Below are 15,757 nucleotides of genomic sequence, written 5' to 3'. Positions count from 1 at the left end.
CGCTCGCCTGCCGCTCGTCTGGCTGGCTCGCCTGCCGCTCGTCTGGCTGGCTCGCCTGCCGCTCACCTGGCTGGCTCGTCTGCCGCTCACCTGGCTGGCTCGTCTGCCGCTCACCTGGCTGGCTCGTCTGCCGCTCACCTGGCTGGCTCGCCTGCCGCTCACCTGGCTGGCTCGTCTGCCGCTCACCTGGCTGGCTCGCCTGCCGCTCACCTGGCTGGCTCGCCTGCCGCTCACCTGGCTGGCTCGCCTGCCGCTCACCTGGCTGGCTCGTCTGCCGCTCACCTGGCTGGCTCGCCTGCCGCTCACCTGGCTGGCTCGCCTGCCGCTCACCTGGCTGGCTCGCCTGCCGCTCATCTGGCTGGCTCGCCTGCCGCTCACCTGGCTGGCTCGGCTGCCGCTCACCTGGCTGGCTCGGCTGCCGCTCGTCTGGCTGGTTCGTCTGATGCTCATCTGGTTGGTTCGACTACCGCTCACCATCCCCAGCTATCATTCGTCTGGCCGCGACGCTGTTGGGTGGCCACGACACCTGCCGTGGGTCATCTGATGCTGGTGGTACCTATCGCGACGGTCCGTCTTACGGTGGGTGTCTGAATGTCGATGATTACATGTTATGTCTCTGAAGTTTGAGGTTTCTGAGTTGCCCACGACCACAGTTTCGGGTACCATGTTGCACTCTCAGTTTGCGTCTTTGAGTTTACCGTCGTTTGATGGCCGGAGTTCGGTCCCGCGGTTTTTAGATGATTTCGAACGGTACAGCAGGTTACAAGGATGGGACGAGGAGAAGAAGTTGGATATTTTCCCGTTGTGTCTGGTGGGTATCGCGAGGGACGCGTTTGACTCTCTGAGTACTGATCAAAAAGCTACATTCGCGGGCGCGACTGCTGGGTTCCGAGCCAGTTTTTCGGGCCGCAGTTCTGTGGATCATCATGTAGCCCTCAGGGCTCTCCGGTTCGATCCATCTGGATCGCTGGACGCGTTTGTAATAGAGTTCAAAAAGCTCGTCGCCCTTGCGTTCCCTGATCAGCCGTCGGAGGGGCTCCTATATAATCATTTTTTATCGGCTGTCCCTGACGAGCTGTGTTCAGCCATCATCGCCGATGGCATCAGCACTTTTGACGGCGCGGTCAACAAGGTTAGGAACTTATGCAGTGCGGCGAAGCGTCTAGCTCAGGGGGCTGAGAGGAGTGAGCCTGTCCGTCAACTGGCTGCCTCAGTTGACGAATCCCTTGTGGCTCGCCTCGAGCGTAGAATTGCGGAGCTCGAAGCGAAGGTAAACTCAGCGGTCAGGGGTCCTCCCCGTGGGGGCGGGACTGGGGGTTGTTTCGCTTGTGGCGACCACGGGGCGACCATACTGAAAGTCGGTGGAGCTATTTGAGACAGGCTCGCTACCTTACGAAGCACACTGTAATGAATTGAACGAGCTAAAAGGTTTCCCAAATCATTTAAGTGAATAATCTGCATGATTCCTTGTTCAATTGCACATCTTCATGCGAAAAAATAACAGAAAAATGTTAAGCGGTTTTGATTTTATGCCGATTTTCCTCGATCGCTGCATGCTGTATCAATTAGCCGGTTACCCTACCACATCAAGTACTTGCATAGGCTTACCTAACAGTGCGTTCATATGTTAAGTAATCTTCATAGGTGTTTTTGGTCAACCAAGGGCCAAGGCAGACATGTGCTGATTGTCGACTGAAGGCCGCCCCACACTGGAACTCGCATGCGGGTTGCGAGTTTTTGGGTTTTCGGGTTTATTCCAGCTCAAATCATACAATCTAAGCTGAGTGACCCACACTACCATCTAACAGGCGAGTCTGCATGTTTTTAGCTTGCGAGCGACCTTGCATCGCATTCCAATAGTTGATTTTTAGTCAACTTTCGATTTTACTCGCTGCGAGGTTTGCGAGTTCTGCGAGGTTTGCGGGTTTTTCGTTGGAGCCGAATTTTGGTTCGTTGCGCTGGTATTGCGACTATTTGTAACTTTCTGAAGGTGTACCGGCTTCACTGCATCCATGAAGTTGCCATAAAGAACGGTCTAATCACTCTATGAATTAGTATTATGCCCCCAAACTCGCAACCCGCAAACTCGCAACCCGCAAACTCGCAACCCGCATGCGAGGTCCAGTGTGGGGCGGCCTTTAGTCAGTGACTGATTAAGCACATTTTAAGCACATATTCATCAGAATAACTAGTCTGGTCACGAGCTAAAGGGTGATTATGTTACACTACGAACATGTAAATATTGCTTGCTGCTAAAAGTACCTAGTAGGTACTTTTGGTACTTACATGAACCCACTGCACGTTTATGACCACGACCGATTCACGGTGTTGCTCATGTCGATCGTTCGATGCACTTCAAATAGACGGTGGTAAGTCTTCTCGGGTGCAATCGCATCACCATTATCATCAGCTATTTGGCATATCGGTTGTTTGACCAGGTGGGCATCATCGGGATTCTCAGACAATGGGTTACGCAATCGGCAGTAACGTTAACAATGTAAAATATTTTCATGGAAAATGTGCTTAGCCTATAAGTAAAACGGTAGTAACGATAGATGCCGTGCCGAAGCTGCTAAAATTTCAACTATGCTAAGCTGCAGGTAGGCGGCCCCCGCCGAAGTTAGTTGGTAGCACCGCTGCTCCACGGCGTACATTTCCTACCAGCCCATAGGGTTTACATGTTAAATGGCCTGTTTTCGGCGAGCGATATCTCGGTCAACCTTTGAAGGAATCAATAGTTCTTAGTCTCAAATGATAGATCGATGAATTTTCTTTCGACAATTCCTCTACCATTTTTCACGAAACCCAGCCGATCTTCTACGGCGTACAGGGTAAAGATTTCTCTGCACGCCAGCACCCGCGATCCGCCTCTCCGAGCGTCGGTTCGCGGTCTTCGGTAGCGCAGTCGGTAGCGTATCGGGCTACAGATCCGAGGGTCGTGAGTTCGAATCCTGGGAGCGCCGCGTGATTTTGGCTAGAATTAAATGATGTAGATTCTTGAATGTTTGCATAATCAATTATTAATAGCTAATTGAATGTATCGGCCCACTAATCGGCCCTTAAAACCTGTTATTTAAGAAATTTAAGAAATGATTGTCACGTGCGCGTCACGACTGCCAACCATAAGCGCTACCATATTCTAGATTGAACTAAGTTTTTGCTAGTCCCGACCACATATAGTAGGTTTTCTAGTAGTTATACTAGAAATTCCTACCAAAGTTCGTACTACCCTTCACTCAATATACCCTGGCAGGTAGGGGCCCTTTTCGAGCCACTTAAATTGTGCGTTTTCTGTATTTCGTGTTTTATGCCAAATTTCTTTTAAAACTTTTCGAAATTTTCAAAAAGGTTATTCAGGTCATTCACTGTTAACCTTCCAGGCGGTGGGGGGGGGCAATTTTTTGCCCCCCCCTTTAGTTTTTTCGATATATCTCGAGAACCGCTGCGCCGATCGTCACCAAACTTTCAGTACCCTCCCGGGAGCAGCTAGCGCACATGGTGACCAAAAAATTTTTTCCAAAGGCTATGATAGGTTGGCCGCTAATGACGTCAGAGTGACGTCATTTTTGCCATTTTCGACCCAAAAAAAGGTTTCGCGGGAAGAGCTGTCAGGCCTACAGGTTTAGAGATACAGAAAAATGTTTCAGACATAAAAGGTGTAAAATTAAAAGGGCTACAAAACTGCTATTTCGAGTTTTCGAATTTTTTGGATTTTGACCCCCAAAAATCAAAAAATAGATTTTTTGAATATAATAGCCAAAAAATCCAAAAAAGTTTTTTGAATTTCGAAAAAAAACCGGAATATATGTGATAGCCCCTACCGCCTTCTATCTACATACCAAATTTGAGATCGATACCTCTTTTTTTGGCCAAGTTATAGCGAAAAAACTGTTCAAAATTGATGACGTCAAATTTTCAAACTCAATTTTTAGCAATTCTAGACCTCGTAGAGCAAAACAAAGACCACCATTAGACTCCCCGTGACGAGCTGCATCGAATCGCTACCCATTTAATGCAAAATATCAACTTTGAAATTTGACCTTTTTTGACCTGACCTTGACCTGACCTCCACCAGAAAGTGACCCAAACCGTACCTGATGGTCTTATAACCAACACCATTGAGTTGGAAATGAAAAACTGGCCATACAACATGCATCGCATAACCTTAGTAAAGTTGGGCTCATGTGGTGACCCTTGGTGACCTTTGGTGACCTGACCTGTGACCTGACCTGGTATGACCAGTGACCTCTAATAGCAACATATGTTCTAGACAACTGACACCTTATCGCTGATTTTCGACAAAATGCGTTTTACTCGGTGTTATAGCCCTTTCCCTAGAAGCCCCGTGAACGGTGAAACATTTTATCTTTGACCTGACCTGTGACGTCATCGGTGACCCCGAGGTCAATGAAATTTGGTTTCCCCCCACGAATTTGACAGGGCTATCGAACACCGTTTGAATTTTCCGGATCCGTCCAGTAGTTTCGGAGATACGGGGGGGGGGCAAAAAGTGCCCCCCCCCCCACCGCGCGGAAGGTGGCTGGTAGGCCCACCGCCTGCCGGATTAAATTCCACATCAGCCTCAGCAAAAATGACGAAAAAAATATCAAACGGTTTTCATTTTACAGCTATTTTACTAAACCACTACCTCACTGCCTCAAATAGCCCCACTGTCTCAAATAGCCCCACTTTACGGTACCCAAATTTTGGCGCGCCGTTTTTATGCTATGGCGCGGCGAAAAAAGTGGGGGCGTTTAACGCCCCCTCCCCCCCCAGCAACTCGCGGGATAAGTGGCAAATACGAGTACCGTAAGGTGGGGCTATTTGAGACAGTGGGGCTATTTGAGACAATATTTAAAATTGCTATAAAATAAAAACCACTTAAAATTTATGCTTGATTTTTTGCTCAGGCGATTTACTACTCGATTCCACACCTCCCTGAGCAAAAATATCACACAAAAATCAAACGATCTTCATTTTATAGCGATTTTAAATACTGTCTCAAATAGCCCCACTGTCTCAAATAGCCCCACTTTACGGTATTTTGCTTGCCACTTTTTATCATCCATTTCACGTAGAATTGCCCAGTGCATCCGAACCCGACCTTAAATCATTTCAAAAAGGAATGCTTACACCTCAAAACACCTCTTAAAGTGTAGCATTGCGCTGACTAGCATCCTGCTTCCCGGATATAGCGAAAAAGCACATGACAATGAAACGCCCACTCACTCGTTTCCCTGAACAGCAGCTTAACCCGCGCCGGGCCGGTGCTCTGAGATTCCGCGCCGGGCTGGGGGGGGGGGTCTGAACACCCCCCCCCCCGTCAACTCGGCTCCTGGGCCACGTAGGGACACGAGGTAAGCGGCAATCGAAAGAACGTCCAAAATAAGGACGAAAACACTTCGGTCATTTTTTGGGTCAGGTCAAAGGTCAGGTCACCAGAGGTCACCAAAGGTAAAATGTTGACTATTTCAACATTTTGGAAAACTGCCGATGACTATCTCGGGAACCGATAGAGCTACAGCGCCGCGGAAAAGCGCATTCGATAGCCCTTTTACAGACCTGTCTGAGTAGTGTTCTCAGATTTGACCTCAGGTCAACGGTTTAGCCTCCAGAGGCCAAAAACTCCAAAAATAGCCGTTATTACGAAAAGTGGTTTTTCGGCAATAACTTTTGACTCAAAAGAGCCATGACATTACTTTTGCAAGCATCGTGTTCCTCTTGTCGAGACGCGTCAAAGGAACTATAAATTGACCTTGAAAAGTCAACTTGAAAATTTGACCTCAGGTCAAGGTCGAGTCATGACCTGACCAGAAAAGGTCATGTTGCGTATCAGTCGATCCGCAGCGTCGAGCCGAACACATCTAAAGCATTTTCAGCGCTCTAGCACGCCTCTATCAGAAGTCATAAGCGAAAAACTGATAGATTCTGTTCGTGACCCGAGATGACCTCGGGGACATAACGAGGGGTCACAGTTGCCATTTTCCGGTTCATTGTGTCAATTGTACCTACATCTCGATGTTTGAGAGTGTCTAGAATAGCGTTCGTGCAAAACAGACGCTTTTCAATTTTCTCCCATTGACTTATAATGGAGAGGCCGCAAAATTGACCTGACCTTAGGTCACCGATATCAAAATTCCGAGATATACATTTTAATCACATTTATACATCTTATACATTACATTTTAATCCATTCTTTCCTAAGTTTGCCATACTATAGTAGTTTTAAGTACCCTGCCTTTTAAACATGTTCATGACGTGAGAACAGAAAAGTCATGTTTTATGCACTTCTCAATAAAACTGACAATGGCTATAACTATGGTGAGAGACGCATGTTAATAGTTGATAATTTTTTTTTTCGCTACAAATTGTTCTTTTGCCGTTCAGCTTTCAATGGAACAGGAAAAAATGCCAATGATTTCAAGAATGTCCCTTAGATTAAAAAAGTATTACATTTTTACAAAAACGTAATTGTTGGAAAAGGCCATCACACGATTTTGATAAAAATGTATTTTTGGAATCAGCTCACCGTCAGCTTTCGAATGGTATATTTCGTCTCTTTTGTGGATGAAATCCGTTTCGGCCGGCCGCCGCTGGGCAGCTGCACAGTGATGCAAATGGGGTTGACGAGTGGCCATAAATACCAAAAAGTCAAGTTTACCAAACCGGGTAAATCGCTAAATGGCTAGCCAAATAAATGATTGGCACATCTGAAATCACATAGTTTTCATATTTTTGTCAAAACCGGCCTCGTGTATGATTGTCAGAAGTCGTGACATTTTCTATGTCGTAAAATGACTGTCACATATTTGCAAGTTCAAACGCCGCTAGCTTGCGTTCATTTAATACAAACTGCACAAATTAATAATTATGCATGGCAATGATCCCTAAAGCCTGCTGCGGGTCACAAAAAGCCGCATCTTTTTTGGTTTGGTGATGATCTAATCATTTGTCATCATGTTGCAATCGCAGTTTTTTACTAAAAAATATTTGCTTTCGTTTCACCTACAGCAGTCTACACAGTATGTGCCCGCCAGTGCACCATACCATAGCATTCCCTATCCATTTCTGAGTCACACCGTGAAAGAATTAAGGCGCTAGCACAGGGCAGACCGGCGCTATTGAAGTTTTTGTCCGGCGCGTTCGGGTGTCGCGGTCGGGGCGGATTGCTTTCACCGCGGATTGCAATTTCGACAAACGTTTAACTTTGACCTGCTATAAGTAGGTCAAATATTGATTTTAAGTCAAAAGTAATATGCTCACTCGCGAGATCTTGTCAAGAGCAATTAGTTTGTTTTTGTCGCGAGGCGCTAGGACACTTCTTTTAGGAACAGCAGAGGGATGCACCGACAAACCCCCGCTGTGGCCGCCCGCCCGCGCGGCGGCGCGGCCGCCCGGGCCGCCCACCGCGCCGCGGCTCCCGACCGCAACGGACGAAAACTTTAGTAGCGCCAGTCAGCCCTGTGCTAGCCGGGGGCATTCCACGATAGATCGTACCAGGCCCGTCACCCTAATCTCTCAGATTTTAACGAAAATCGGTCCTAGGGGTAATCATAGACCTCAAAGACGCCTGGCAAAATATCACCTCAGATCAAAACTTTTTTAGTTACATGCATTACATTTTTTTTTTTAAATTCGGCTTGTAACGTTGAGTTTGATGGCCGAACTCAAGAACGGGTTAAGCAGCCAACAAACGGTAAACAACACTCAGCTTGCGATGAATCAAAAATTAGTATTACTTTTTAAAAATTCAAAAGAAAAATTTTCATTGTTGAACAAAAACCTTAATCTTTTTTCATTTGCCTCTAATGACTATTGGGATCAAAATTTTCACCTTTTTATTTTCTCAAAATAAACTTCATGTCATTGCAAATCGACATGCAAAAAAAAAAAATAGAAAGGTGTTCTTTCTGTAAGTTCCTCATTTTCCCGCAAACAAAATGGGTTTCGGAGGGGTTGATACGATCCCAGCACGCCGTTTCGCTTCTAATAGAGCTAGAGCCCAGGGCTGCGGAGTCGATGGATTTTCAGCGACTCCGACTCCGACTCCAACTCCGGCTTTCAAAAACCAGCTCCGACTCCGACTCCGACTCCGGGCAGAATTGTCGACTCCGACCGACTCCAACTCCCGACGCCGACTCCGCAGACCTAGCAGGGCTGCGGAGTCGACGGATTTTCGGTGACTCCGACTCCAACTCCGGCTCGGGTTTCTAAAATCGACTCCGACTTCGACTCCGACTCCGGTCACAACTGTCGACTCCGACCGACTCCGACTCCGACTCCGACTCCGCAGCCCTGCTAGAGCCTCGCGGAAAAACGAGCGTGTGTGCCGTTACAAGGCGCAGCGAGTGGTACCCGATTTTAAGGTCTCAGGTTAAGCGGTAGCGTCTGAGGTCAGGTCAAGTGACTGAAGTTACGGGTTCGGTTTTAAGTAAATAACTTCGCAAAAAATGGCCGCAGAGACGCGTTTTGGCAGCATTGTGTTTGCCTAGCTCAGGTGCGTCGAATGGTATACTTTTTGTTAGGGTGAGGTCAACTTAAGTAGTTGACCTCGGGTCAAGGTCAGGTCAGAGCCCCTCAGGTCACTAAGCTGGGCAAAGGGTATCATATGGCATATCTTTCTATTCGGAAGGTCTTCCCAAGCCCATTGGTGACTTTCCCGACTCTCTAGCTCACTTTGATCGGGAGTTATTGACGAAAAACTCGTACGACCTTAGTGACGTCATAAATGACGTCACGCAAGGTTAACAATGCAAAAGTGAAGCATTGGACTTTGCAAGGAATGCATGAAATCACGATACCATGTAGGTACGTGAGATAGTTTTAGATCATTCTCGGCGCCAAAATAACAGTTTTTATATTTCCCCATTGACTTATAACAATGATGTCACGTGACCGAACTGACCTCATGTGACCTTAAAAAATTCCCAGATATACAAGTTGTGAGACCTCTGGAGGACACCATGTATGCAACCTGTAACTTTCATCTCGGACAGCTATGGTCATTGGCGTCCAAAACTATGTCAGAACCAAACAGCCTTTTTCACTCTCGCGCTTATAGGAAAGAGGGTTGGATGAACCATCTTTTCATTTTTTTCTAGATGACTCAGACCTCAATTTAAATTTCAGTAACCCGTGATGTCACTTATCAGCTTTATCACGCCATTTGTAAGCTCCCCTCCCGAAATCACTATTCGAAACCGTTATCGTGACGGAAAATAAATACATTGATAGAAAGAACACCTTCCTAATTTTTTTGCATATGTCTTCAAAATGAGCCAAATATTTCTTAAAGAAATAAAATTTCAAAAAATTTGGTCCCAAGGTCCAAAAAATACAAATGAAAGAAAAACTCGATGTCATATATAAAAAAGCGTATTTTTCAAAATTTCAAAAAATACATATAATCTCTATTTCATTGCAAGTTCAATGTTATATAACATTTGGCATTTGAATAATCCGTCTTAGAGTTCAGCCCGCCAAACTTAGCGCTGCAAAGCAAGATCCAAAAAATGTCATACACCATAACTAAAAAAATACTTATCTGATAAGCCTGAAATTGTTACAAGTGGATTCAGAGCCCCTCATTACCCCTGGGACCAATTTTCGTCAAATTCCGAGAGATGAAGGTGTCAAATTGGAAAAAAGTGGTACGATCTATCGTGGAATGCCCCAGCGCCTTCATTCTTTCACAGCGCGGCTCAGAAATGATTAGAGAATGCTATGGTGTGGTGCACTAACGGGCACACACTGTGTAAACTGCTGTAGGTGAAACGAAAGCCAATATTTTTAGATAAGAAACTGGGATTGCAACATGATGACAAATAGTTAGATCAACGCCAAACTAAAAGAGATAAGGCTTTTTGTGACCCTGCATTAGAAGCAGCAGACTTTGGGGATCATTGTCATGCATAATTTTTGCCATTTGTATGAAATGAACGCACGCTAGCGGCGTTTGAAGTAACGAGTATCTGGCAGTCATTTTACGACATAGAAAATGTCACAACTTCTGACATTCATACACGAGGCCGGTTTTGACAAAAACATGAAAATTATGTTTTTTCAGACACCCAAACATTTGCCTGACTGGCCATATTTATTCGATTAGGTGAACTTGAAATTTGGGCCTATTCGGTATTTATGGCCACTCGTGAACCCCATTTGCATCACTGTGAGCTGGGCCGGGCCGTCCTTCCCTCCTTCCCACACGCCCGGGCCGTCCCTTTGCGCACCCGACTACCGGAGACCTGTGCTAGCGGGCCACTATGTACAGCTTGGAGGCCGGCGCGACGGCCGGCCTGTACACCCACCTCCTCGGAGGTCGACTTGTCCAGATGACGACCGTTGCCGGGACTGGCATTCGTCTGCAACACGGAGAGCCAGCGCCCCGTCACATCCAGCTACCGGTACGTAACAGCGCAACTCGGTCACGCCCTTAGGGTCAACGTGTGACACCCACTGTTGGGAACTGTGACGCGCGACCTCTGAGCGCGGCCTGGCGTAAACTGTAATTGCACTATTCGTCAGGAGAGGCGCTGCTGGCGCCCGATAGTAGCGGGTAGCCGCAGGAATACCTCTTGAATTCGATTGTCAATTATTACTTGTAACTTAACTCAAATTAAATGATATGTAAATGTAAAATGTTTCAGTCTTTCGTCGACAATTAGTTATGATCCTGACTGACATGTAGTATTTAATATCTTCAACATATTCGAATGATAGAGATGTACGCACGTGGTCAATCGAATCGGTTTCGGCCGCCATTGTGCTGGTTGAGCTTGGCTTGCTCGGATGTGTTGTGGACAAGGGGAACGGCCGCGCTGGGCTGGCGATTCGGATACGTTTGGTTTCACCGTTTGCTGCCCCGGCTACCCTTGGAATGTGTGTGAGGGGTTTTTGGCCGCCTTCGTGTTGCTGTTGTCGCCAATACACGGCGAAGAGTGAACGCCTCTGCCTGCTACGGCCGGTGGCCGCCCGGAGTTGATTTGCGCGAACACCCACAGTTCCTTTACGGTAACAAGATGTTCAAAGTGACATCTTCTAGATCGTCGATAAAGGGACCAGAAATTTCGCGCCTCCTTTCCTTTCGAGCCTCCTTTCGAGCTTGCCTTTTCTCTGCGGAGTCAGCAAAGGGGGATACATCTTGCAGAGATCTTAAACATACTAAGACGCTGATGAATTGCTTTGAGGAATCCGATGCTTCTGCACTGTGTGCTTCCAGACAAGAAACATTTGCCATTTTTCAACAAAAAGTGCCCATTTTTCATATTTCTTGAGTTATAGATTATTTATTATTATTATTTCATATTCCCACTAACCACCATTCGGTGGGCATTACAGGTCATTACATTCGGTGGCTCTCCGATCGTCGTGTCAAGGCGCCGATCAGGTCAGCTGAGACCATGTGTCGATTTGCGCGTCGTGAATAAGGCGGTGTGCATCAGTGGTTACCCGTTACCTGACATACAGGAGCTGTTGGACAACTTGGTTGGCGCTGAACTGTTCTCGACTCTCGATATGAAGGCTGCTTATCACCAGCTGCTGCTTCATGAGGAGTCCAGACAGTTGACGGCGTTTGTAACGCATAAGGGAGTGTTCCGATATCTGAGGTGTTGTTTTGGTCTCCGATCACTCCCCAGCTGCTTCCAGAAGATGATGGAGACCATCCTGCGAGGGTTACCTGGTGCTCAGGTTTACCTCGATGACGTCATCGTGTCGGGACGGACCAAGGAGGAGCACGACCGCCGTCTGAGTGACGTCATGTCACGACTCGGCGAGTACAATGTGACCTTGAACAAGGACAAGGGTGAGCCGAATCGACTTCCTGGGGTTCTCAGTGTCCCGGGAGGGCGTCGCCGTGAACCCCGACCGTGTGCAGGGCCTGAGAGACATGAAGCCGCCAGGTACAGTCAAGGAGCTGCAGGCAGTCCTGGGATTGTTTGGATTCTACGGCCTGTTCATTCCCAGGTACAGCACCAGGGTGGAGGAACTGCGGCAGCCCCTGAGGAAGAACGCTCCGCCGTTCGCGTGGACGCCGAAGATGAACAGGACGTCAGAGCAGCGATTCTGAGCAGCCCCGCCCTGGCCATTCCCGACCCTCTCCACAGCGGTGACGACAGACGCCAGTGACGTGGGCATCGGGGCGGTGCTCACGCAGATGCACCCCGAGGGTGAGAGAGTGGTTGCGTTAGCATCCAGCACGCTGTCGACTGCGCAACGCAACTATAGTGTCACAGAACGAGAAGCGTTGGCCAGTGTCTGGGCCATCGAGAAGTGGCACAGATATCTGTGGGGCAGGGACTTTGTCTTGAGGGCCGATCACCAGGCACTGACTACCCTGATGACATCACGTGGGATCGACAGGGCAGGAATGCGCATATCTCGCTGGGCGTGTCGGTTAATGGAATATTCTTGCACAGTGGAGCACGTCAAGGGGCGCATCAACCCGGCAGATGGGCTGTCTCGACTTCCATCATCAGTGCAGGAGGCGTCAGACGACGAACAGCTGGTGATTGCGGCCCTGACGGAGGAGCGGGCCGTGGTGACCGGCGCGGAGCTGAGGGCGGCGTCACAGTCGGACCCGGTTCTCAGTAAGCTGAGGCAGCAGATACCGCGCCAGTGGCCCAGACGCTATGGTGAGTGCGTGCCCGAACTGCAGCCCTTCTTCCGTTGCAGAGACGAGCTGGCGGTAGAAGATGACGTCATTTTGCGTGGCGGTCGAGTCCTGGTACCTGCGGCGCTCCGGACGAGACTGGTTGAACTGGCACACGAAGGACACCAAGGCATCGTCCGAACAAAGCAAAGACAGCGAGACCTGTACTGGTGGCCAGGCATGGACCAGGCTGTGGAGGAACAGGTAAAGGGCTGTCAGATCTGCTCTCTCGCAGACAAGACGGCGTCACCGCGACACGCGCCCATGCAGCCCGTTCAACTCCCATGTGAGCCATGGTCTAAACTGGGAATCGACTTCATCGGGCCAATGAGTGGAGGTCGACCCGACCAGAGGTTTGCCGTCGTCGCTATCGACTACTATTCGAAATGGATCGAGGTGGGATTTTGCGAGCAACCAACGTCAGAGGTGGTGATACAGTTTATGGAAGAGTTGGCGTGCCGGGAAGGGTACCCGCGAGAGATTGTATCTGACTGTGGGTCTGCATTTACGTCGGAACGATTCGCTTCTTACAACTTGCGGAATGTGGGTGTTGCCCATATCAAAGTGTCTCCTTACCACCCACAGTCATCAGGTCAAGTAGAGCGAGCCAACAAAACAGTGAAAGCGGCACTTCAGATAGTTGACCTGGAAAAGGCTGACCGGTCTCAATATCTGCAGATGTTCCTGTTCTCGTACCGGAGTACGGTGCAGGCGACCACTGGAAGGAGCCCGGCTGAGCTGCTTCACGGACGACCAATGAGGGGCAAACTCAGCGCGGCACTGGACGTCGGCGGACGTCATCCAGCGAGACCTGGTGACCTGCATGAGCACGTGAAGCGGAAACAAACCTATCAGAAGACGTACTTCGAACGCTCCCACGGAGTCAAGACGCCCAGCTTCTCTGTGGGAGACCAGGTCCGTCGCCGGCTTCCTCCGCAGGCGCGGAAGGGGCAGCTCCGGTTTTCGGCGACGAAAAGGATCGTGCAGCAGCGGGGGCCAGCGAGCTATCTGCTGGATGACGGCACCCGCGTCCACGCTGACCGCCTGACGCGGAGCGCCGGTAGCTGCCCAGCAGAGGTCGACGGCCGGAGAGGCGAGCCGGTGCAGCCGGACGGTGCAGCCGACCGGACGGGACCGGCTGACGCGGAGCTGGAGTCGTCTGGCGACCGCGACCGGCTGGAGCAGCAGGAGCAGGACAGGCTGGAGGCGATACCGGAACCAGAGACAACTGACAGTCAACTCCGGCTGGACGGGCAGCAGCTGGACGTGCCGCCGGCGCCCCTGAAGGCGGACGAAACGACCAGCGGCCGCCCGTCGACGCAGCCTGACACTGGGACGGCGACAGGGACTGGAGGGCGACAGACGCGAACCGACCTTCAGCAAGGGCAGACGAGCACGGCGGAGGAAAAGTCTGGTGTCGTCCGACCAAGGCTGCCGGAGACGGGCACAGGAGTGACAACGAGATCGGGAAGAGCTGTTCGCGCTCCAGTGTACTATGGATTCAATACTTAACCGGTTGTCGTACTGTAATAATCGCCTGAGGTCTCGGATGTCGTTCTGCTTTTGCGTCTGCTGTACTTAGAAGTTCAGTTACTTTGCACTTTACTGGCACGGGCGATTATAAGCTGTGAAATGAAGTTACTATTTTTGTTGTAGGGGAGGAGGAAATGTAGTATTTAGTGGCCTTATGTCACCCGTCAGTGCTGCCGCCTGGCGGGTAACCTTGGAGGGCCGATAACTGTCTTGACTTCGTGTGATCTGCCAAAACACGGCAAGACAGTACAACTTGAAACATGTTAACGCACGCAATCTGGCGGGGTGGGCCGCGGCGGCGCGGCCTTTCGGTGACCGGTGCACGAGAATGACCGGGTGTGCGCGCACCCCACCATCTTCTCTGCTCTGCATAGCTTTACCTTACCTCTGCATAGCTATTGACTAGGGTTACCCGCGTGCTCCGCAACGCGAAGGGGGGATTTTTTGACCCGTGGGTATTGGGTTGGTCTGTGTCGATTTGGTTGGTAGATATCCATTTCGTTCGATTGCTTTTTGACGGCCAAGCATTTTGTAAGAAAACTAAAAGATACATCGCATCGAGGTGCCCGTGTCGTATTATCATGCGTTCTACTTTAGAATGATTCGAAAACTGGCGTGAAGTCTTTTGAGGGCCATCGATGAATTTCGCTAAAAATGACAATGTAATGGTTTGGAACATTTACATTGTTAAGGATACTGTTGCTAATCATGCAAAAATGAAGAGTGAATATTGGACAGAATTGAATGCTCTATCCAATGGTACCATATTCAATTGCCAAAGGTATCAGGCTATGCAGGAAACCCCGTGTGATTAATAAAGTGGCAAAAAATTGACAAACACCATTTTCTCCTGTGATTTGCACCACCTTGATTTGGATCAATCAGCTTTTCACAATTTTTATATGAGAGGCGGTACCTTTCTCTTGCAAATAGGCGTTGATTCAACTCGCTCCATTTAACGGTCACCTAAAAATAAAATTAATTCCAAAATCCCTCAAAAACCGCAATTTTTCAAATAAAAGTGCCCTCTCCGGTGCACGTGGCGCGTGCTATCCTCTGCATTGCACACCATTCAATAGCCCGTTCAATTCTGTACACGATGCTGTTTTCCCCGTGCCGGTCGGACCCCTGGTCACCAAGATATTGCACGGGAACTGGACCCGTGTCGGCCAAAATTAGCCGTTTTCGCCCGATTTCGCACGTCGATTTATACATGTAAAGTCTATGACGCGAATTTGCACTTTTTGAGCACGCGCCACGCGCTCACTAACGACCCGATCGAGCTGAGACCCCTCAAAGGCACGTCGCGCATCTTTGATCTATAAGTTGTACAAATTTCACCGGGCTAGGTGCAACGGTCTGGCCTGTAGTCCACGCAAAGCACCACCAAGTCGGGACCTCGGTAACGGACAGACGCACCCTCCTCAAATAGTAGTATAGATATTGCGGTCTTGATTAGATACGGCGTACTGTTATTATGCATCTCAATTTCGGAATGTATCTGCCTGTGTTATATCTTTTATGTTCTGTAAGGGCTGGTCACTAGGGTTGTTAAAAAAAACGAATTTTGGA

General features: G+C 48.9%; 1 protein-coding gene across 6 annotated transcripts in view; it reads right to left on the bottom strand.

Annotated features, from left to right (window-relative positions):
- The window catches only part of LOC122383716 (serine/threonine-protein kinase mig-15-like), a 396,652-nt gene that overhangs the window by 138,330 nt on the left and 242,565 nt on the right, over nt 1–15,757 (bottom strand). For 5 of the 6 annotated variants that reach the window (XM_043370438.1, XM_043370439.1, XM_043370440.1 and 2 more), the window contains one exon: nt 10,311–10,364. The exons of the other annotated variant lie outside the window; for it this stretch is intronic. In XM_043370438.1, coding sequence (XP_043226373.1) covers nt 10,311–10,364 — 54 coding nt within the window. The remainder of the gene's footprint in view (nt 1–10,310; nt 10,365–15,757) is intronic. 6 annotated transcript variants of the gene reach the window in all.

Source organism: Amphibalanus amphitrite, unplaced genomic scaffold (assembly GCF_019059575.1).
Source record: "Amphibalanus amphitrite isolate SeventyFive unplaced genomic scaffold, NRLGWU_Aamphi_draft 000171F_arrow, whole genome shotgun sequence".
Classification (NCBI taxonomy): Eukaryota; Metazoa; Arthropoda; class Thecostraca; order Balanomorpha; family Balanidae; genus Amphibalanus; species Amphibalanus amphitrite.
Note: the sequence above shows the minus strand (reverse complement) of the source record. Positions and strands in the feature narration are given on the sequence as shown.